The sequence below is a fragment of the Tasmannia lanceolata genome, unplaced genomic scaffold (genome assembly GCF_043159265.1).
Source record: "Tasmannia lanceolata isolate RefF3 unplaced genomic scaffold, GAP_Taslan_0.1 ptg000006l, whole genome shotgun sequence".
Lineage (NCBI taxonomy): Eukaryota > Viridiplantae > Streptophyta > Magnoliopsida > Canellales > Winteraceae > Tasmannia > Tasmannia lanceolata.
The window spans coordinates 2,039,074-2,063,527 of record NW_027518683.1 but is presented as its reverse complement, the minus strand read 5'-3'; the positions used below and the strand labels follow the sequence as shown (position 1 = coordinate 2,063,527).

At 38.6% G+C, this 24,454-nt stretch overlaps 1 protein-coding gene across 3 annotated transcripts in view; it reads right to left on the bottom strand.

Moving 5' to 3' along the window:
• The window catches only part of LOC143879232 (sister chromatid cohesion protein PDS5 homolog A-like), a 37,903-nt gene extending 15,899 nt beyond the window's left edge, over positions 1-22,004 (bottom strand). The window contains exons 1-20 of one of the 3 annotated variants that reach the window (XM_077381491.1): positions 21,764-22,004; positions 16,388-16,591; positions 16,057-16,238; positions 15,029-15,155; positions 14,637-14,855; positions 14,031-14,247; positions 13,521-13,666; positions 13,280-13,425; positions 7,578-7,727; positions 7,404-7,452; positions 7,101-7,292; positions 6,758-6,940; positions 2,527-2,681; positions 2,316-2,442; positions 2,058-2,207; positions 1,896-1,955; positions 1,536-1,672; positions 1,275-1,392; positions 941-1,075; positions 574-779 (exon numbers count right to left, since the gene is read on the bottom strand). In XM_077381491.1, the coding sequence (XP_077237606.1) occupies positions 574-779; positions 941-1,075; positions 1,275-1,392; positions 1,536-1,672; positions 1,896-1,955; positions 2,058-2,207; positions 2,316-2,442; positions 2,527-2,681; positions 6,758-6,940; positions 7,101-7,292; positions 7,404-7,452; positions 7,578-7,727; positions 13,280-13,425; positions 13,521-13,666; positions 14,031-14,247; positions 14,637-14,855; positions 15,029-15,155; positions 16,057-16,238; positions 16,388-16,591; positions 21,764-21,856 (2,996 nt within the window). In that variant the 5' untranslated portion in view covers positions 21,857-22,004. Of the gene's footprint in view, positions 1-573; positions 780-940; positions 1,076-1,274; positions 1,393-1,535; positions 1,673-1,895; positions 1,956-2,057; positions 2,208-2,315; positions 2,443-2,526; positions 2,682-6,757; positions 6,941-7,100; positions 7,293-7,403; positions 7,453-7,577; positions 7,728-13,279; positions 13,426-13,520; positions 13,667-14,030; positions 14,248-14,636; positions 14,885-15,028; positions 15,156-16,056; positions 16,239-16,387; positions 16,592-21,763 lie in introns of those variants that run through there. The other 2 variants (XM_077381492.1, XM_077381493.1) reach the window with 2 other exon arrangements.
• Positions 22,005-24,454: the final 2,450 nt, after the last annotated feature.

Genomic DNA, 24,454 nt, shown 5'->3' with positions numbered 1-24,454 from the left:
TGACTCATCATACCAATTTGATAAATGGGCCTCTATAGGGCCCATAATTGACATTAGCATGATGTTTTAAGTTCCCATCTGGCCTACTCTTTAACCTTAGTCAATCCCCATTATATCTCGATCATCTTTATTGAACTATGGACTTCTTCGTGAATGTTGCTTGAGTCAAGTATGCATCTTAATTTTAAAGGTATGTACAGTAGTCCCTATATACATATTTTTTTTGTATAATAGATCATTTTATTAGAGAAAGAAAGGGATGAGCCCCGCGGCCGACGTGGTCAATACAAAGAAAACATGCCAAAAAAGAAACAGGACTTTTCAATCAGGTTGTGTTTGGCCTACATGTGTTTAAACAGATACAACTCCCATTAATCTCCAATACCGTGCATATATGTGCATGCAACATAGCCAAGTTGCATATATGGAACTGAGAAAAATAAAGATTCAAGATTCAAAACATAACAAAATCATTGCTTGTACACAATCAAGAGCTCGACATCCTCTAATAGCTGTTTCAAGAAACAAAAAATATACAGGTCAACAACTGCAAGAGTAAAGAGCAAGTTGTACCGGTAAACTTGTTCAAATGCCTGAACCTCCTTGCATTCGTCGATATTAGGACATGATGGATGGTGTGCCAAAGCATGGACCAAATAAGTGAGAATATATTCTGGATAAGTCACTGTGGTGTGTGAGTTTGTGTCACTAGGCATAGAAAGTTGGCGTGCCTTCAATTGTTGGCACATTTGAACAACTTCAATTAGGTTGTGTTTGGCCTGCCAAGTGAAATTTGGACAAAGAAAGATAAGGAAACATTAGCCAGCAAGAAACCTCATCCTTGTTCAAACTACCACAGAATAATAATATGGAATCAAATGAAACAAAGACAAACTTTATGAAGAGATTGATCTATATTTTAAACTATCAGAGTATTGACCTCTTTAAACTCGGGTGGGCTGGATCCATTAATGTTAAATACGAAGGCACATGCATACTTCCCATCCAAAAGCCGTTCCTTTATATATTGATGTACTTTACTGAGGAATAATCTCCTAGCTTCCGGGTAGATATCCTGTAAGGCAAGATAAGGCCAGCAATCACTACCGAAGATGATTCTCCCTCGAAACAAAAAGTTCATAGAAGAGTAAACATCGAGTCAATAACTACTTTTGCATTACATAACAACAGTAGAACCATTCAGCACATTAAGCAAGCAATGCCAAGTGAAAAATCATTCCCAAATAAACCTTTGTAGGAGAAAAATACTCAACCTGTGATGTTCGTAAGGTTAAATGGAAGACATCAGCAGTTATTTTATGATCCCAGTACTTAGACAAACGCAAGACTGATTTTGCTGAAGCAAGCCTTAGATGGGCCTTATCCACAGGACTGCATGATAAAAAAGAACTTCTGATTATGCAATCGTCTTAAAACAAGAGATACTTTATATGTAAAACATGCAGATAAAATGAAGGAAATGATATTTATGTCCCACAAAAGTCAGCCCAAACAATGTGGTAGGCCTTCAATACCTTGATTTTATTTTGTTTGAAACCTCTCCAAAAGAAAGTAGATTTACTAGGATTCCCAACAGGTTTTCTATCCCCACACGTAGATGGGCATCTTTAACAGGTAAGTAGCACTTCACCAAAGCTTTAATGCCAAAGATCTGCAGTACAGTACAGATAAATTTCAGGTAAGTACAGTACAGTACAATAGTTCATTACAGTTACATTCCATTTGGAAGGGCTCAGGGTTATGTATAGCAAACATCTATCACAGGTTAACTGGATTGTAAAAGAAATCATATACAAATTTTTGGGAATATGCTCACTAATTAAACAGATAAAAACACAATGAGACAAAAATAAACACTCCATATCCTGACTGACCTTCAATAGACAAAGCTCACTCCTTTCATCCCAACAGGTTTTGGTGTTATCTTCCACATCCTGAAAAAGTCATAAATATATTAAAATAAATTATGGTTATCAAAGTGAAAGAAACATTTGAAAGCAAGCATAAGACTAGTTAGTTTTGTGAAGAAGCCATACGTTACTGCACACCAAAATTTTGCTCGTTATAAACTCTAAAATTTCACCCTCTCTGGTTTCAAAAATTGGCATTGCAATCTGTGCTATGCATCCCAGAGATTGCAGTACGGCAGGCAAATGGGTTTTTTTCTCCAGCATATCCACAAGCCTCTGTATTTCCAGTAAAAACAAGTCCTTGTAAATAATTATTATATCTTCGTAAGAATCATTTTACATAGATTTGAATTGGCAATTGATGAAAAGTAAAAGCAAGTAAACCTTGTATAGAACAGAGAGTGACTTGAGCCCATCATCCATTGTTATCGCAGCTAGGGCCTGTACAGAATACTTAGCCTGCTTCCTGCTACCCTCTAAACACAGTGTTTCTAACAAAAGGTCTACGGAACTGCAATTAAACAACTAAGTCCTATCAAAAATATATTCCAAATAAGAAAATTAATTTCTACGAATTCAGGGTTTGGAGTAGCACCTGGAGGTCGTTGCCAGTTTTTCACGGATGGTTCCACCAGCCTTTGCCAGGATATGCACAATGCCTTCTTTGATTATTCCATTTTCCTCTTTAAGAAGATGAACTAGATCCTCTTCAGATCCCAACAGAAACAAGGGAGAAGAACTTGCAATAATCTACAAGGTTGAGTTAGAGTGGTTCAGTTAAAACTAAAACTAAGCAAAGCCAAGACTGCCAAATAATAGAAAACTAAGTGAACCACATATACAGGAATCATAGATTAGGAGTCACCCAACACATATACCATGGGAGATCAAGTATATACTAAGGCAGAGAGTGCAGCTCAAAAGAGTGGCAAAGATTATGCTCCACTACACGTGTGCAGGACTCTATCTAGACCTTGGGCTTTTCAGTTTCTGCGTGAGTTTATATACTGGTAGCAATTTTTCTTTTCTCAACATGACCAGTGAACAGAAACCAACTCCCTAACAAAAGAAATCAGATGCGTTGGATGCATTCTTTAGATGTGGTGGTTAATACACAACCAGACTCAGGGTGGTTAGTACACAACCAGACTCATCGAAGACTTAATTTTTTTTATTCCATATTTTCAGAATGCTGACAAAAGGCATTTGTTGCACAAAGAGGTTGCTGATTTCAGTGCAAGATGTATCTATTCAGTTTTTAGTTAGCACTTATTTATATAAATAATCGATGGACTTGAAAATGAGAAAAAGTCTTAATGATAGAAATTTGATCATTTTTCAGTATTGGTGAAATGATAATCACTTTGTGAGGGAAAAGGATGTAATGAAAGAAATTTATAGTTCATAGAAATCAACTGAAAATCAAATTGAATCAAAGTCCAATCTCATATTTTTGTTTTGAAAAGTGACAGAGATGTATTAATATTCATACGAAAGTTACAAAGAGAAGGGACCATGAGTCCCCCAAAAATTTCATCGTATGAGGGCCTAGCAGATAACTCCAGGGCCCAGAAGAAGAAGAAATTCAAAAAGCAGTTCCCCCTATCCCATCCCCTTTACATCCACCGTTCCCAAACAAACATTCCCAATTTTACGACCTTCCTAGAAGATCATTCTTAAAAAAACCTAATTAAACTACCAAAAAAACCTTTGCGATCTTCACCGAAGATCTTGAAAAGAAAATAAAACTTCCCACCACCTTGCTAGATCTTCCTCTAAGATCTTGATGACAACTTACCAGAAGTAAAACTCCTCAAAAACTCCATCAACCATACCCACATAAACTCCCTTTCAAGCGGAACACTTTCCCAACTCTCTCAGAAGAAACTCAATTTCAAGCTCCAGCTCGTCTTCTTTTGACAAGAGAACTGTAGGATCCTCGGGGTCCGATTCCTTACTTCCAGGAGCCTTTTTTGCAGCGATCCTTCCTTCCAACTTTTGAATCCCCACTGCATTGTCAGCCTCCCATCAAAGGCACCGCAGTTTCCTCTCGTCAACCAGAGTTTTGCCGAAAAAAGGGTGTTTGTACAAAGGCGTGTGAGTCTCCTTAACAATATATGACCCAATCAATCGGAAGAGATCCCCAGCGTTCCGATGGGCCTCCTTCTTAAACAGCTTGCATTGTCTTTTGAGAAAGTCCTAGATAATTTCCCTAGGGGTCGGATCATTCCTAGAGGCCCTTTCTTCGTCGTAAGCCATCACCTGCATCTTGCGAAGAACCTCCTCCAGCTCCAAGAGGTCCATGGGCCGTTTCCTTTTCCGACTCAAGGAACTGGAAGCGAGGGAAGAGATATCGTTCAGCTCCATTTTTGAACTTTGATGGAAAAAACGAAAACTTCTCTCTTTTAAACCTCCTGGGTAAGCCCAAGAGACACCTTTTTAAGAGAGAGAGACCGCCTGTGATGGCCAATAGCAATTCCCTACTCCCACGGTTGCGTGTGAAACAAGTTTTCCACACTTGGATAGTAAAACATTTATGTGACCAGATTTATTTCGATTGTTCCTTACAGATATCTAAAAATCCACTTCAGGATATTTGTTCATGATTAACGTCACTTTCGAGGACAACGCCGACTCCACGTTGCCATTTTCAATGATACAGTGAAAAAAACCTTGCTTCAAACGATATTGGATCGAAAAGCGCTTGTCAACCTTATCCCCACTTCCTACGGTAAGGAGGCCCACCAGGTATCCGCCATTCCTTTCAATTCAGTTCTTTACCTTTTATTCCCCCAATCCCCAAAAAGTCCTTTCCATCCAGCTTCATTAGAGGCAGAAGCTAGTGAAACCCCAATGACTTTTCTATCTAATCACCCAAGTGCTACGAATGCTCTAGAGATAGATTGGGGAAAATCATGATTTTTTAAAACCCACTCAACCATTCTTTCCTTCGGATGACTTCCTGAAGGTGGCTTTCTAATATAGTCTGGTTTGCTTTTGGATGTTTTTTTAGGGGTACTCCTCCCAAATTGGTCCCCTGATAGTTCTTGACCTACTCTCCGCTTCCACAGAGAGCAAAGATTAGAATTCCGAACCTTGAAGATCATTCCGGTAGGGCGCGGTCCAAAGATCCCATTTTTAAGAATACCCAAGATCTTATTTGATTTCGGTTTCATTCCAGTAGGATCCTTAGGTGTAACTGATCTATTTCGCTTAGATCCTCGATCGAGAGAAGGTCCCAGCTGCCCAAATACCCCTTTTGTTACAGACAAGTCATTTCTTTTAGAAAGTACACCAGGCCAATCAGGTAAAAGACCACTTTTTCCAAACCGACTGACTACAGATCCAGAGACATTTCCATCGGTCACTAGAGGATTCGAGATCGAGGGCTCCCTTGGGAAATACACCCTTTTTTTGTTGGTGATGAGATTTGAATTTTGAATTCAAATGGAGGGGCCCCAAAAGTTCAATTGTCTTCATGCAAGGGTTCCTCCAGTCAGTCAATGAACCATGGCTCACGACAGGGATCACCAGCGGTCTTGCACTATCGAGATTTAGACCCACAGGAGAATCGACCACTCGAACCCGTACCGGCGGATTCAACGGACTCATCGGGTTTAGGCTTCGGTGGGAGTCAATGCTGGGTGAATCCGAACTTGATTGGGACCCGTTACTTTCTATAGATTGGGCATTGTGATCTTCAATTCCAATAGTGAAACAATCACCCAATATCCGGAGATGAACGAAAGGAAGGGATAACCTCCATCTAGGAGTGAGGATTTTAGCCGACATATAACTCATACATTGATCATGACTTCCTTCCATCCTTACTTCCAAGACTGGACCAAAGATGTTTCCTAAAGCTTCAACAGTAGAAATGGCCCATGCGTGCAGCGAAATTCTATAAAAATTAACCCAAATTTCTTCTGCGAACAAAATTCTGATGCCAGGTAAAAAGAGAGAGCAAAGAACTTCATCCTTTGCTAAGGCAATGGGTCTTGTGAGGGAAGGAATGTCCCAAAATCTTTTAGCCAAATGCTAAAGATTATCTAAAGTCTCATTGTTATCCCTTCTCCTACCAATCAGACACGCTTTTAAGATATCAATTCGCACTTCCACTTCCTTTCCTGAAATAGATAAAGTCGGGATCCCTTTCTCAACAATTGTCGAGATCACCCCGGAGTCAGGCCACCAAACGCCCTCACCACCAGGGCTAGCCAATGGCTTCTGTGGCTGATAAAAGACAGGAGTCGAGACAATTGAGGGAGCAATATCTTTTTGTCCTGATAACACCACTAGCACTGATTCCGCCATTTGAAGTTATGGTAATCATAGGTTGAGCAAAGCCAATCCCCAAGCCACTTACCCGTTTTTGTCTTGTTATCCACCTTCATCCTCTCCAGGCCGGACCACTTTTCAAAACCCTGATCTTTCGTTTCTTCAATCCGGTGCCCCTTACAAAAACAAGGAAATTCCACTATAAAAGAAATTCTGGGGTGATCTCGGCAACTAAAAAACAATACTGAGATCCTGCATTAATCACAAAAACAATAAAGGAAAAAAAAAGCTGATGGAACATGGAAAGGGCATGAGATATGGTGGCACTAGGAGACCCTCTATGTCACTGAGTGTCTCTGCATGTCTAACTAGAAAAATGATGAACCAAAGTAAGATGAACCAAAAAAATGATGCATATTGTTGGATGACTCACCCAAAGCCATGCAGATGCTGTAATATGATAAAAATAATCCCCGAGAGTGGAGGCAACACTATAGGCTAAAACATTTGAAAAAATAGAAATAAGTACGAAAAAACAGCATATTTACCACCAGCAGATTCATGCATGACAGAATAAGGTTTGCATTTCCTGCAGATTTTTGTGCAGCGACCTCCAAAAGAATTTCCTTGGTAAACTCCTTGTTGAATAGTAGATAAGAGCACTTCAATGACAGCATATCCAGAAAATCATAAAGTGGGTGTTTCTCGCCCAGGATCTTAAGCAAGTCACCCTGCAAATGACAGAAAAAGTTGTCCTCTAAAAACTTTGTACAGAAACCATTTCCATCTCCAGCATATCAAATCTTGCATCTCACGTTGTTGGTTGCAGTTAATTATAATTCCTTACGGTTTTTATGTGAATATCCAACAATGAGGTGCAAAAGAAAATACCCGGCATGTATAAGCTTGCTGGAAACTTGTGTCAGGAGCCAGTAGACTAGTTAAAATCTTCCAAATATTTGCATCTTTTAATTGATTGAGAATCTGAAAACTCTCTTCAGCCTTTGCAGGATCACTAAACCATCGAGACATGGCACGGAAGCAACCAAAAATTCTCTTTTGGAGCTCAGGGGCATCACCATCCTACAATTCAAAGATTGAATTGTGATAGTTCCTTAAATCATTTTCAACATTATCAATTCAATTACCTTTCAAAAAACAACATTAGCACTTCAATTCTCAAATCGTACAAACCTGATATGTCTGTTTAAGAGACAGATACTTCTGCATTTCTTGCTGTAACCTGCAATCGAAGAGGAAATGCCCTGAAAATCCGCGCAAAATCTATCAAATACTAAAATTGAAAGGGAAGAGAACTCTATAAAATATAACATAGAATTGCATGCCAATCAAGCATATAAGACGAACCTCTGCTTCTGTGCAAGAAGTTTCTCAAGTGCCTTAACATCAACTTTTTCTAACACAGAGAAAACTGTTACCCAATGTTTCACTCTGTCTTTGACTGAGAACTCAGTAGGGGGCAGCGAACCACTGAGAACAACTTCAATTGTCTCAGACCTGTATGAAGTAATTCAAAGTGTTCTCAGACATGTTCTTTTTTATCCGAAAAATGAGAAAACTAGACTAAATACACAACAACAACAACAAAAAAAGGTTTGCAACACATCATTTCCCATACATTGCTAATATTTATACAGCTAGAAAGTCATTCCCTCAAATGGATTTAAAGCCTTTGAGGCATACGCCCTCAAGGAAAGACAAACCCCCAACATGCAAACAGGACAAGACATACACACACACACCAAGATGTATGCCTAGAGCACAGAGCTTGTTTTGATAGTAGAAGCATGTGTCACAGAATAATAGGTCGTGAGGCAACCCATTTGAGGCTCAATCTCATCTTCCTCTCTTCCACTTGAGTGTTTTCTTTTCTGATTAACCCCTCAACTATGTAAGGATTCTGGGTAGGGGACCATTACAATGAGAGTGTAGGCACATGTACAAAGGAATAAAAAAGGGGCGAAAAGAGAACCACTGGAAAGCCTTCCACAGTTTCCATTTTATATGATCTGCCCTTTCTTGAGCATGACTACGGAGAATAAACAAGAAATGAAATGAAAGAATCTAATACACAATGAAAAGAAAGAAGATTTGCAATAGTTTTCTTTTGGAAAGGTGCCACCAAAATTCTTTCAGCCCTTTTGGACATTTAAGTTGTGAAAAAAGAGCATGTAATGACCAAAATAACCAAAAAAAAAAAAAAAACTTGGACTCGAAGAGGTCTTGTCCAATGGACTGCGGAAGTCGATTCAATTGGGTCGATGATTGTTAAAGCTGCCTCTAACCCAGCAATGCAGGCTTCATACTCGGCCATGTTGTTTTTTTTTTTTTTTTGAAAGGTAACTATTTCATTTCATTAGTAAAAATTTACATATTGACACACGGGACAAGCTGTCCCTGTGAATGTACAAAATGAACAAAGCATGCAATCTTATGTGCTCCCCGCGGTATTGTTGAAAACTATTTCCGTGTCGAGTCGTCTTGCGCCCGCCTTAGCTAAGATATTTGCCATCGAATTTGTTGTTCATCTCCTATGCCTTAATGATGGGCGGATATCTCGGATTAGGTCTCTAATCTCTTCCACAGTACTTGCTAGCCGCCATGGCCCAGCACATCTGCTCCGAGCCCACACAATAACATTTGTGGAATCCCCTTCTAGTATTAAAGGACCCATGTTATGAGCCTTATACCATCTCAGCCCGAAGAGTAAGGATTTTGCTCAGCCTCATTTGCGTCACACATCCCAACTGGCCCCGAGTAAGTCATGATAACTGACCCATTTGCATCACGCAACACGCCCCCAATCCCTCCCAGATCTGGGTTTCCCAATGAGCTTCCATCAAAATTTAATTTATAATGTCCATCAGGAGGTGCGATCCATCGTGGGGCTATAATATTTGATACTTTTCTTTCCCGGAACACAATTTGAGCCTTCCGTGAGGTATGATCTATCGAATAAGGGAGTTCCCCCTTGCATTTCGCCCACTGAATGATGACAATCTTAACGGTAAGGGAGATATGTGGAGCTGCCCTATATTTACCATTGAAAATTCTATTATTTCGTTTCAACCAGATGAACCAAATAACGGCATAGGGTATAAAACGCCACAACGTTTCTCCTATACATCCCTTGAATGCACATCCCCAACTCTTCATAGTTTCAGATATGCTATGTAAAGATACCCAACCCATTCCACAGAATCTCATTATGTCCATCCAAACCGATGAGGAGAAGGGGTATAATAGTAGCACATGGTCCAGAGTCTCCACATTCTTTTGACACAAAATACACCAGTTGGCAAGTTGGACATTTCCTTGACTGTAATCTCTCGCAAGTATTAACGCAGCGATGTGAAACTGCCCATGCAAAAGCTGCAACACGAGGTGGAACATATGGTCTCCAGCAATTCCACCGGCGAGTATTTTGGGAGGTTTCCACGTCCAGCTTCTGAAAAAAAGATTTCACAGAGAAAACACCTTCCATATCCGGGGTCCAAATCCAAGCGTCCTTCACATATGCAGACATATAAATAGAATTCAGCGAATCTAGGAGAGCCGTGAAACTATCAATCTCATTATCCTTGAGATTTCTTCTCATCCCTATATCCCAGAAAATCTCGCCTGTCTCAGTGTTGCGAATTAAATAGTCTGATATCTTGGCATTACGATCAGAAGCAATGATGTATAGGATCGGAAAGGAGTCGCATAGACACGATTTACCGAGCCATAAATCACACCAAAACCTCACAGAGTCTCCCCGACTACCACCTTGAATCTGATGAGCACTAAAATGATCCCACACTGAGTGTATCGAGCGCCAAGCCCCCGACCCTTTTCATCCCAATGGTGCCCCACATGCCTAGTCACCCCATCCTCTTCCATATTTGTCCCCAATGATAGCATGCCATAAAGCATCCTTCTCGGTCCCAAATCTCCATAACCATTTCCCCATTAGTGATTTATTGCGTAATCTGATCTTTCCTATCCCAAGGCCCCCCTTTTTCTTTAAGTGACATACCGTTGCCCACTTTAGCAGGTGTTTCAATTGACTATTCCCCTCCTCAGATCCTTCCCAAAGGAAATTACGTTGTATTTTCTCTATCCGAGCCGCCACTTTTGCAGGGATTCTAAACATAGACATATAGTAGACCGGCATATTAGCTAAAGCCGCTTTTATAAGCGTGATTCTCCCTCCGAACGACAAGTACTTCTTCTTCCAGGTAGCCAATTTTCTCTCAATTCTTTGAATCACAGGATCCCACATTCCTGCTCTTGGAAATCCAAACCCCAGAGGCAACCCCAAATAAGTTATAGGAAAAGAACTTACAGTGCATCCCAGAGTCTTTGCGTATTCCATCGTTGTCTCAGGTGCCATATTTATTCCAGCAATAACACTCTTTGATAGATTGATTTTTAGTCCTGTTGCCATTTCAAACCACTGGAATAGCCTCTTTAAGTTGGCCATGAACTGTTGCCCCTCCTTAAAAACACCAACGTGTCGTCGGCAAATTGTAGATGAGAAATATGGGAGGAGCCATTGCTTAAGACCCATTAGTAATCCTTTCCTTTCGGCCAACAAAAATAGCTTGCTTAGAGCTTCAACCACCACTATAAAAAGCTCGTGGGACAGTGGATCACCTTGCCGAAGGCCAAGAGAACTCCTAAAGAAACCGCAAGGGAAACCATTCACCAGAACTGAAAAAGAAGCTGTTGAGACACGAGATTTTATCCAAGTTCTCCATTTTGAGCCAAACCCCATTTTTTCCAGCACATAATCAAGCACCTCCCACTCAACATGATCGTAGGCTTTTTCCAAATCAATTCTTGCAATAATACCGCTTTCACCCTTCCTTTTCATAGAATCAAGAACTTCATCGGCAATAAGGACCCCGTCCAATATCTGCCTCCTATTCACAAACACCCCTTGAAACTTTGATATTACTTGCTCCATCACCGTACTAAGCCTCCGAGCTAGCACTTTACCCAGTAGTTAGTTTATACAGACTATGAACAAGACTGATAGGTCTGAAATCTTTTAACTCGATTGCCCCCTCTTTCTTCGAGATAAGAGTAATAAAAGTAGTGTTGACCTCTTTATTCAAAACGCCACTAAGATGGAATTCGTTAAAGAATCTCCATACCTCCTGTTTTATCAACTCCCAATAGCGAATATAGAATCCCATTGGAAATCCGTCAAGCCCCGGAGCCTTATCCTTCTTTAACGAATGTAAAGCCATCTCAATTTCTTCTCGATAAAATTCCTTTTCCAGCCAATCCCGATCCCTTTCACTTATTTTGTTAAATGACAAACCCCCCATACTCGGCCATGTTATTGGTCACGAAAATTGCAGCTTAGTTGAGATAGGAGTCTGTTCCCTTCTTGGAGAAACCTGCAATGCACCAATTCGCTGACCTTGGGCATTTGATGCTCTATCAAAGTACATGGTCCACTTGGTTTCTTGGATTCCTTCCTCAATCGCCATTATCTCTTCACCAGTTAAATCTGCTCCTAATATTTCATTTTCTTCTTCCGGCAATTGAACTAATTGCCCCAGCTATTGCACGTCCTTTGATCGATTTTTGTGTGACATAGGTGATATCAAACTCTGATAACAATAACAGCCATCTGGCGATTCTTCCGGTAAGGGCCAGCTTCTCAAACAATTATTTAAGGGGATCCATGCGAGACAAGAGATAGACCTATTACAAGGCAGATAGTGTCTGAATCTCTAAGTGGCCCCAACTAAAGAAAGGCATGTCTTCTCCAAGACGGAATATTTATGGTCATAATCTAGCATCTTCTTGCTCAGATAGTACACAGCCCTCTCTCGTTTGGTCTCAGGGTCTTGCTGGGTAACATACATCCCATGGCCGTGTCGGTTATAGAAAAATACAATAGCAAGGGTTGGTCTTGGAAGTTCCCTTCACTTGTGTCTTCTTGTCGACCTTCTCACGATCTCTAGCATCCGCCCTGTCTCAGCACATCATATGGATTTATGTCCAGGTTTACATTTAACTTGGACCTGATTCCATAGGTTTTCAAAGCATTTCTAAAAGTAACTGCATGCTTTTCTAGGAAGACACTTCAGGCTCTCATGATGTAGCTTGTGATAAAGAAACTCAAACGTAATTCCTTAAATACGAGTAAATCAACAGATGAAATTCTGTACTTTTGGAATTCAACAGAGTCGAAACAGACCACAACTTGGGGATCCGATAAATGTGAAACAAGGCTATATACATGACATGGATTTCATGAAAAGACTCCTGGGTGACAATGAACGTGTGCCCTTGCATCAATATTTAGATGCTTCAACGGATAAAGGTCACTTCCAAAGAAGCAACTACATCCCGCCTTCAGCAAGGCAGAAATCTCCTTTCAGTCCTACAGCTCCATGGTAGCTCTGATAAACAGCGTAGGGTGTAGATTTATTCTCTGGAATGAGTCGGTGTGTAGATTGTAGCCTGTGACGTATGATGTACCGTATCTTCTTTTTTTTTTAGAGTGCACACTACGTCATACGTCAATGAGTAGATTGTAGTTTGATGTAGACATGTAGTGTGTCAGCAATATGTCCTATGCAGTTTGGGATGTTGTGGCTTAATGCCCTACCTTTTAAAAATAGATACCAGGTATGTATTTGTGACTCGTTGAAGTAATAATAGAATGCAATGGTATATCTTGGTTTTTATTCTATAATATTGTTAACTTCTAAATTTGTTCAGTTACAAGGATTCAAAAGCATCAAGCTCACGCCACAATGCATCAAGGATCCTGCAACAGCCTCAGCTTGCTTTTTGCATTTAATAACATTGGTAGCATCTCAATTTAAATATTAATAAACACTAACTGTAATAAATAGCAATTACACGAGTAAAGGATGTAAGATGATAAATCTATGCCAATCAAACCATCAGAAAGTGAGAAACGGGCCATACAATTTTTCTCAAGCTTAATGCCAAATATATGAAGCGGCAAGATATATGAAGCAGCAAGACAGACAAAATCATACCGTACCCAGCATCCATCGCATAATTCAAAACCCTACCTGAAATCTTTGTCATATAGACATCTCAGTATCTTTCCGGGCATCCAGTCAAATTCATCGGTGCTAATTGAACCTTTGGAGTACTCTAAGCAATAAAGTCGATATAGTTCCCCAAGCCTCTCCATAGTATACCTTTTAACAAGTAACTGAAAGTTTGAAAAGAAAACAACCAATTACAAAGATCGCTAACCATTGAGAATCATATAAACAAATAAGAGAGAATACAAGAATGTACACATACAGATTTGTCTCGAAGGCGTTCTGCAACAACTTTAGCAGTCTCAGCTGGAATGGACTTAAGTGTATGACATGATACATCATAAACTGCAGCAACTACTTGTTTGCGGACATTCTCATCATGGTCTAACAGACGGTCACAGAAAGCAGCTGGAAAAAGTTCATCCCACTCAAATCAATTTATGTGCACAACATGATTTATATTACCCTAAGGCCCTGTTTGGATTGCAATAAAAATATTTCTCAAGGAAAAATTTTCTAAGAAATTTTTTTCTTTCCACAATTTATAGGGAAATAATATAATTATGGTTATTTTAGAGGCGTGTTAGAATAAATTGAAGGTCCATCTAAGTAAAAATTTAATAGGATTGGTTGAAGTTACTTTTTTCATGTGTAAAAAGTAGAAACTTTTAGAAATATTTTTCCTATCCAAACTTTTCCAAAAAATTCTTGCCATCCAAACAGGGCCAAAACGCAAATAAAATGTCAGACAAGTATGAAATGACCTCCTTACCGATGATGTCAGGGGCTTCGGGTCTGAAAGGATTTGCCATCAGACAATTTTTGACATGTTCAATGACAGAAACACGAACTTCCACTACTCTATCAGTCAGTCTCTTCAGAAACTCGGAAAAGAGTGGCTGAAATGTCTCTGAGATTGCATGTCCAGGTAAAGCAAACAGGTCGCCCAGTAACTTCACCTCTTTCAATCGAATATCTAATTGATCTGTCTGCAAAAGTTGAAAATTAAGAAATCAGAACCAATCCATTATTCAGTAGTACTGGAAATATGTAGAGAGAAACATATGATAACCAGATTAGTACTGGAAAGTTGTAGAGAAAAAAAATATGATGAGTAGATCTGTCTAACTTCATATCATGCAGGTCATTTTCAGAAATCCATGAACATGACAGTGATCTAAATAGTTACATTTAGAAATATGTCCCATTCAAAAAAAAAATTTGTTGCAAGTTAAATGATATAAGAAGCTCCTTGATTTTTTATAAATTACAGAACTCTGCCAAGTTGCCACAAGGTGCTTATGGAAAATGATAAAATTTATATTTCATAGTAGAAATGCAGACAAATTCTACAAAATTAGTGATAAGGAATGATTACCAATAGTTCTCCTGTGATGTAGGGGATGATTCCAGAGAGGATTTGAGGAGCACACTGATATAAATCATAAATGACATCGTGATAATTAAGTTGAGTATTCAGAGAACTGTTATCTCCTGACATTGATGATATGAGGAACTGCTTTATGCAAGGTTCAAGTTTTCCTGCACAATGTTGTATAACATTCATAGCAAGCCTCCGTGCAGCCATAGAAACATCCTAGCGTCACAAATTCCACAAAATCAACTCTGTAAAAAAAGTCCCAGGAAAATTGAAGTCTTAAACGTGATGGAAGCACATATTAACAATGTGTAGCTATCACATTCTAAACAATCAATGAGCAAAAATCAACAACGTGGAGTAATTATTGGTAATTGAGATTAGGAACTCACACATTTTCCCCGGCCTAAAACAGAAAATATAGTAACCAACAGATTCTCCTGTATATCTTCACTCTCATCTAAAAGGAGGACCATGATTGTTTGCATTGACATAAGAACATTTTCTGGATGACTGTCGCTGCACATGTGCAAAGGCCAATAAGAGCAGTGAAAACATTCACAAGATAACTCAATCTGTTTAAGAAAGAAATGTAACTATTTCTGCAAATATTCATACATTTTTATTAACTACCGTCCTAATCGTGTGGCTAAGATTATAACAAAATTATTATTTGAAAGCAGAATGTCAATGGTTCTGATCCAAGAACTGTCACTAGATAATATAACATTAAGTGCAAAGTCATGCCCATGCCATAGCCAAGATGTATCAAAATGATAAATATGCACGAAATAAGTAAACGGAAAATAGGATGCAACTTGGGGTTGTTTTTAGGGTGTCCTACAGGATATGATGTTAGATATGAGGTAGTTTGGTGGCAGGGAACAAAGGAAATACATCAGCATTAGTGATTCAAAAAATCTTAGTGCACTTTAAAAATTACTCGGAGGCATCGCTAGTTGCATGCAAATCAACTTGCCACAAAGTAGTTAACAAGCACCTTAGTGATGAAGAAATGAGTAATATATCCCAAATAACAACAATGGAGCATATAAGAATCGGAAAAAAAAATACAAGGATAAGAATTTTCACTTAATCTTGGAAGATATTCATGTAGAAATCATGTGCAGATATCTAAAAATTCTATCTATAGCCACCAATTTAGGATAAGGGGGCCTTGTGGTGTACATTCAACGCAGTTAAGAGTACCAAGAAAACGGGAGTGTCTTTAGCACTACATATAGAGAGAAACATTTAAAACTGGAACAGAATGGATGCACATGTGGCCCTCCCACAACAAAGTAGTTGCAACTTGCAATACATCTGAAATATAACCAATTGACCAAAACATGTCATATGCAGATCTGCAACAAATTAGGGCGTACGAAACTGCTACAAAGTTTCAGGAAACCAATGATACCTAGCAACAGCAAAAAATGTACGAAACATTTCATTCACTAGATCATCACATTCGAGATCCAACATCACAACACATGACCTATATCTTGCAAGAGTCTCCAAGATAACAACCCTCCTTCCAAATGATGGAGCATTGATATCTCCTAATCCACTGAAGGTGCCTACAATCAAACGAAAAATATCCTGCAAAAGAGATTTCTTCGAATCAAATGGAGATAAATATGCAATATCAACCATTACCACAATATAGACTGCATGGAGGTGTAATATGCATATGGTAATAAATTAAATCCTTGCCAATACAATTAACCTTTGTCAAGGAAGAAAGGTACCCTTAGAACATCATCATTGTAAGGAGTTTCTGGGGCAGTGATGCGTGTTATTTCACAAATGCAGGTTGCTACCAGAATTTTGACATCCTTATCTTGGTGTTTCAGCAATTCTGGTTTGCCAATTGCATTAAGACAAGGCTTCATTGATTCTTTAATTGAAGGTGATGGCGACTGATCCAACTCAGAAAGACAAGTTGCAGCTTGCTACACAAACAAATGAAGCACTGGTATCAAAGAGAAATATAACATAGCGGCATAAAATTTGCCATAAATTATCACTAAATTTCTGTTAGCAGAGGTACACATCAGTTAAAGTAAAAGGACTATAATACATGTGGCTAGACTATAATACATGATGCTACTGAAGCGGGCACGCGCATGTGTGTGTACACACACACACACACACACATATATATATATATATGAGGAAACAGTTTGTGTGCAGCTTCATAGAGAAGCTATATGTGCTGCACAAACCATGGTGGGGGCCACATTTTTGGGGGGATCCAAAGCATTCATTTGGAAGGCCCTTCCATGGATAGCATGTGCACCAAAAATCAGCCCTATAGGATCATCCTAACCCAATCAAAGTTAGAGGGGAAAATGGACAGACGTTGTTTCTGCCCATTTTTTCCCTCCACAAATGGCAGGGTTAGGATGATCCTAAAGGGCTGATTTTTGGTACACACCCTATCCATGGAAGGGCCTTCTAAATGAATGCTTTGGATCCCCCAAAAAATGTGGGCCCCATGGTTTGTGCAGCCATCCACAGATAGCTTATCTATGCAGCTGCACACAAACCATTTCCTCATGTGTGTGTGTGTGTGTGTGTGTGTGTGTGTGTAATATATATATATATATATATATATGAGGAAAAGGAGTGTGCGGTCGAGCGCACCTAAGCTTAGGTGCGGTCGTGGGTCCCACATTTTTTGTGCTGATCAAGACCATTCATTTGCAAGGCCCCATCATAGATAGGGTGTGTACAAAAAATCAGGTCCATTGGATCATCCTAACCCCTCCAAAAGTGGAGGGCAAAAATGGGCAGATTGGTGGCAAACAGTGTCTGTCCGTTTTGACCTCCACAAATGGATGGGTTAGGATGATCCTATGGAGCTGATTTTTTGTACATACCCCATCTATGTAAGGGCCTTTCAAATGAATGCTCTGGATCATCCTAACAAAGTGGGCCCACATGAGTTTGGGGCCCTCGACCGCACCTAAGCTTGGTGCGGTCAACCGCACAATCTTATTCCTCTATATATATGTGTGTGTGTATAATATACACTTGTATATATGTATATATATAAGTATGTGTGTGTGTGTGTGTGTGTGTGTGTGTGTGTGTGTGTGTGTTTAAGTATGTATGTATATTTTGAGAAGTTCATCTTGCTGCTGAAGTATAAAACAATGATAATTATTACTTGTTAGAGGAGATAATTGTTAAATTCTTTAATTCTTACAGATATAGAACAGCTTGTTAGGGACAATGGGTATGATGACTAATTAAATAAAGGTGAAAAGGATTATCTAAGTAGGAAACACAAAATGGAGGGATTGGAAATTGGTTTAGGGAATGGACCCAATAGTAGAGAGCACAAAGCAAATATAAGATCAAGGAATTGGGGCAAGCAAAGCCACTTAAGGCTCTATCTTAAAGACTTTTATTTCCCCACTATTGAAGATGGCTCCCACGGAAATAAGTCCCTAGGATACAATGCCCAAGAACACCATCTATAAGCCCAAGTGTTAAAGTATAAAAGATTAAATAACGCCTTTTGGAGTAATTGGTTGTTTCACATGGTATCAGAGCAAAGGTGCTGGGTTCAAAACTCCTTGATATTAAAAATCCACATCTAATGGCCAACCCAAAAGAGGGGCCACATGTGCCAAGTGTAGGCCAACCCTAAAAAAGAGGGGCCACGCGTGAGGGGGAGTGTTAAAGTATAAAAGATTAAATAACGCCTTCTCCAATGGCTTAAGCTTTTCGAGTAATTGGTTGTTTCACACCAAAGATTGCAACCAAAAGAGTGATAGCTACCTCTACTGCCCATGAATTAGAAAGCGTAGACAATTCTAGAACATATTTGAAATGAGAACCTAAGCCTCCTTTTATGGAAAGTGAAAGGACACAAAAGCACTCCTTCATAAAAGAAATGACATTTGAATAATAGAAAGTAATTTTCATAATTTTGAAAATGAAAAAACATATTTTGAAAATACCCAACATGGCAACAATGATACGTCTTTACATTTGGTGAGTAGAAAAAAACTCATATGTTCAAGAGATCTTAGGTCCAATACAAATTGACATATTTCATACTGGACAAACTACGTGGAAAACACAGACATCATGACACACTTGATGTTTTAATCACTGTAAAAAAATCCTCAAGCCAATTATTGACTTGCACAAGTTGACCTGGTTTAGGCCTGACATATCTCAACTTACCCTCTATTTGTGTGCCTTTAGTGGGCCTAGTATTTCCGGCAATTGCAATGGTGTCTTTCTTTTCCCGGAGAAGAAGCAATGACAGTATCTGGGGAATAAGCATCGGCCTATGACTTTGTTTCCCAGGAAATCCGTGCAGCGGAAGATCCTAAATTTGAGACTTTCTACACCAAAAATATTCTCTTAAACGAAGGTATTCATGCTTCTCTTTGTTCCTACGAACGGAATTGTTAAATTATTACCAATGGAACAGAATAAATATTAACTCTTGCTTTGAGATCTACCATGTCAATCAAAAAATCCTTCACCACTCCAATCATTGACTCGTCAATTTGACTTGGTTTTACCTTGTGGGAGCTCTTGGAGTATGAGTTTTTAAAGACCGGTTTCATATCAACAGTGAAACAAATCAATACACATGGGGCTCTAGAAGGAAGATTTTACTATAGGCCATCATGTGAGGTATTTGGAAGGAGAGGAACAAAAGGATATTGAGAAATGAAGTTGCATCTCAACCTCTATCAACCAAGATCTATGGTCTTGTTAGACTGTATCTTTTAGTGATTTTTCAGTAAGCTTTTGGTGGAAGTTGACTCTTCCAATGTAATAGAGTTGGTGGTGGGAGATTGGTGCACTCTGTGTAGGAGGTATTGGATTTTTCTAGGAGCATCAGTCTCACTTTCTCGCTCATCCTAAGGGAAGCCAATGACGTCCAAACTCCTTATCTAAGGAGGGGGTTTCCATATTAGAGTTGTTTATTGAGCAAGTTTTTTTTTTGTTTGTTTGTTTATGAGAAAGTTAAACCCTTACTGTAATGTTTTCTTTCGTTTTTTTCTCGTTGAGGGGACCTCTTTCTTCTTTCAAGGAGATCTTCCTCTTCTCCTAAGGGAGACAATCTTCTTCCTCAGGATAGCTTCTCCTAGAGAAAAACCTAAAAAAGAAAAAAGAGAATTGATTTGAAGCTTTTCACGTTTTCTTTCTCATCTTCTTCTCTTTTTCTCTTATACTCTGAATGCTATATAGTGGCTTCCTATTACTATGAAGTATTGCGTTGGCTAGAAAACTGCAACCATTTTTTCAGATTGGTTCTGAGAGAGAATTAGATAAGGTTAGTTTTGTAAATAATTTCAACTCCATATTGGATTATCCTCTCTATTTGATTGTGAGGTGTTATAGTTGACAGCTTGTCATTTTAAAATTTAAATTTCATTTTCTGAAATATGGCAATGAATCATCTCATGCAGCCCTCGAGATTTTAAATAAAGGGCTGTATCATACGAAAAATATGCTATTAAACTTCTCCAAATCAGGAAGGAATCTTTAACTAAAGATCTTAAAGGAGCTTAAGTTCTTAAACTCTAATTTAAGGACTCTTTATGCAAAGACCTCGAGAGAAGCACAATCTTCTCCAACTTAGGAATGAATTTTAAGCTAGAGATTTTCATGAGTTTAGCTGTTAAAATTCTCCGCAGAATGGATCTTTAAGCTAAAGAACCTAACGAGCATAAGCTCTTAAACTGTCCAATTTAGAAAAGACTCTTCAAACTACGATCTTAAGGGATTAAGCTCTTAAACTTCTCCAACTTTGAAAGAATTCTTTAAGGTAAGGAAGATCTAAGGAGCTTAAGCTCTCAAACTACTCAGTTTAGGAAGGACTCTTTAAGCTCAGATCTAAGAAAATATTATATAAGACTCTTAAGAAATTGTCTACCAAGATAAGTTTTTAAAAGAGAGTCGATGACTTCCCTCAACGCTGATTGAGTAAGCACCATTCCCTCCTTTTTTATATGGAGAAATACCCACATTTTACATTAGAATAGTTTTAATTTTTAAGACTGTTCTCCAGGTACTGATTGTCAGGTCTCATTTCTTTTCCACCTCACATTTCAATTCAAAGGAGGTATCTCTCACTCATGCTCCTATAAGTTCCGCTCCGTTATGCCTGAAAGCTATATGGAATATTATGGATCCACCAATTCCCAAATCATGTGAAAAACTAGCCCAACAGCTCAAACAACAAATGTATATCCCACTCGTAGCCTTGGTTGTGCAAATTCAATCACGACATATATGGTAAAAGAAGTAAAGAACAGTAGATGCACCTCAATGTCTTTAGACTACCATCTATTCCTTTATCACAATCTACTTGCTACTATTCTTCCATTGAAGATTTTAAGATACCAAATTGAAGAATTCCAGCATTCAGCTTCAGTCTTGCAAGTCGACATAAGCTGCATCCCTTGTACTAGTCATGCTCCGCTTAGTCAAAGACGTGTGTCTTGGTTGCCATTTTGGCATCATATTCTTATTAACCACCACTACAAGTGTCCTGCTGTTGCTGATACCTCGTTCCCTTCATCACCCTCCCTCGTCTCTTTATGTGTTCATGCAATCATTTTTTTCATCATTCATTGTGTTTTGGCTCCCATATGCAGGGTTTAATGTTAAATTCACCTTCTAAATTAAAAAAAAAATTCCATTTTATCACGATCCTATCGCTTATTACTGTCGATTACTGATCATATCATGTGCATCAGTACCCTCTGGCATCCATTTCTAGAAAAAAGTATCAAAAGATTCAAAAGCCATGTGAATTCTTCCATGTGCAATTAATGATCTTCTCAGTTATACAAAAAACCATTGTTTTCTTCCATGCACAAAGTTGTAATCGAAATATCAGTATTTTTTCCTACAAACACATACTCTCTCGTTGATCAAACCCTAATGAAAACAGAATTTCATCAAACCTCCATAAAAACATGAAATTTCACCGACTAATAAAAATTTAACAAACATAAACTACGGATCCAAGCAAAACACCGCGACAGGTTCCAATAGAAATAAGAAAATGTTCTCGGATCAGAATTTTTCACAGAATTCAAAAAAGTCAAAAGGAGAGACGAAAGATAGAGCGAGATCCTTACCTTCAAGAGCTTAATTAGGGCATCCTTTGAAGGCAGAGGGTTTTCGAGCTTCGATCCGATCTCTCTCAGCTGCTGTTTGAGCTTCTGAGCCATTTTCGTTGCAGATCATTCGATCTAGATGGGGAAATGGGGCGTGAGGGCAGAAAAAAAAAGAAGGTTTTTCAGATATGAGCGAAATGAAGGGAAATGAAGTCAAATGAAATGAAATGAAATGACATTTCCTAGGAGGTGAACGTTTGGAAATGAGAGACGCGGTCCAAAGCACGTATTTGTATTGGTGGATGTCTGAAGTAGGACAGATCGACAGAGGAAAGTAGATCGAGATCTTACATCACATGAATAGCCCTTTTCTTTTTAGAATTACGATTATAACCTTTTGGTCACCTTTTTCTACCTCCTACAATCCTGCTAGTTCTTTCTACAGAATACAGAAAGGACAGTTGGCTATTGATATTCCCACTACATGTTTGAATAATGGAGCGAACTCAACTTGTCTTTTCGTTTGTAATCTGCTTCTCAGTGCTTGTTAGGAGTTGTGATAACCTTAGACCTCATTATTAGAACATGGTAGTGCGAATATCAGTAGCCCTCCTTGCCCCGTAAAAGAGGAGTTTTAATTAGACCTGGCAAACGGGTGGGCAAGGCCGGGGTGGGTCTGGGACAAACTGGTCGGGTAAAAAAAATGACCCAGAAATTTACGGGTCACAAATGGTTGACCCGAACCCCATCCGTAGGAACCGGGTGGACCTGCGGGTCACCTTTTTGGTAAATTTTTGTTTTTTTTCTAGATTCCTGTTGTTTTTATAGGTATTTGCTAGCCACATTCGCCAAAGGCTACTTCTCGCCCATCCTTTGATGTTAGCCATTTATGTGACTTTTTGAGATATTTGTTTTTTTCATGACCTGGTGAAAATTGCACCGTACCACTACTGCAAAGGTGGCTAGCATGATAACAATCATGGTGAATAATAATCATGTCAGAAAAATTACGGAAAAATGCTAGAAAGTAGAAAAACTACGGAAAAAAATACCGAAAGAAGGTACCTTTATATGACAACTACAGAAAAACTACAAAGAAAATGCTTGAAAACGTGACAATTACGGAAAAAAGCTCAAAATAAAACCTTGTTTCATTTCTCTACGGGCAACCACGGGTCACCAGGACCGGCCCAGTTTTCACGGGCTGAGTGGACCCGCGGGTCGTTTTCAAACGGGTCACGAATGAGTGACTCGGACCCCGAAAAATACGGGCGGGCCGGGTCGACCCGCAGGTCTGGGTCACTTCTTGCCTGGTCTAGTTTTAATCTTAACCGTTATGGACCATCAAATAAACGGTTTGGATCATCTATGATGTGGGTCCTACTGTACTTTCTAGAAAAATATTGCACTTCACACAGGTCGTCCATCCTACACATAATTTGGCCACTTTTACATTTAATCCTAAAAAGCAATTTTTAAATCCCATATTAAGGGGCACAGGGCAGAATGTTTTTTTGAGGTCGAGGCTGTTGATCTTGTAGAACATCATGAATGGACCCAAATGGTCTCGGTCCCATTCGATTGAACATCCTCAGATCCTTGCATAAGATAACTGACTAAATAAATCCACGGAGTAGATTCTCTCAATCCAGGCATGATGGATCAAGGGCATAGATGATCAGATCAAGAATCTAAAAGAGATTTCCCATATTAGAAATGGGATATTTTGCAAATTTTAATTTAGGTCATTAATTCATATTGAAATATCTACAGTGCCAAGCACATATTTTTCATTATTTATTTCCCTTTAATAAATTTAATTTAATTAATTAATTCATAGTGAAAAATCTGCAATGCCACACACTCCTAAATAGAATCTATTAAACCCTATCTACGACTGACGGAAGAAAAAAAAACTATTTCTGTTTGTTATAGTTTCATTCAACTAAGCTCGAGCTTTATCTCTGCTTTACTGGAAAACCCACGAATATACAATCCATCTCCGTGTGGGTTTGTTTTTTTATTAGGCCAAATAAACATTTTTTTTGTTTATAGACCCCTTTTTTATTTGACAGGCCTCTATTGGAAATGATGTTTTCACATCGCTTTTTTCCTATATTTTTACTTCTCTTTGATTTACTTAGAATTGAAATAGCAGTATTTATAACCAAGGTTTTAAATTTTGGTTTCCGGGTTAATTTCGGTCCCCACTGAAACCGAAATACCGAAATTTCGGCCAAAATTTGGTAAATGGGGTTGAAATTTCAAAAATTTGGGCTGAAATTTCGTTCGAAATTACTGAAATTTCTGTAATTTTGGTCGAAATTTGGTAAAGGAGTCAAAATTTGGTAAAGGATTTAAAAAATAATATTTTATCCCAAATTTCGGCGAAATTACCAAAATAAGTTACATTTCGGGAATTTTGGATTTCGCCCATTTCGATTTCGGTCTTGGGCGAAATCTGAAATTTTGGATTTCTGCCGAAATTTAAAACCTTGTTTATAACTCTTTTTTTTTGTCTTTCTTCTGAATAAATTTACTTTAAAGAAAAGACAAAAAAATAAGCGTCAAAATGGATCAATTAACAACTTGTTTTTTTTTACTTTTAAAGTACTTAATTACATAATAAAATAAAATAAAAATATTTTATATATTATTTTAATTCTGTAATAATATTTTATTCCTTTGACAGAATAAAAGAACAATAATCTT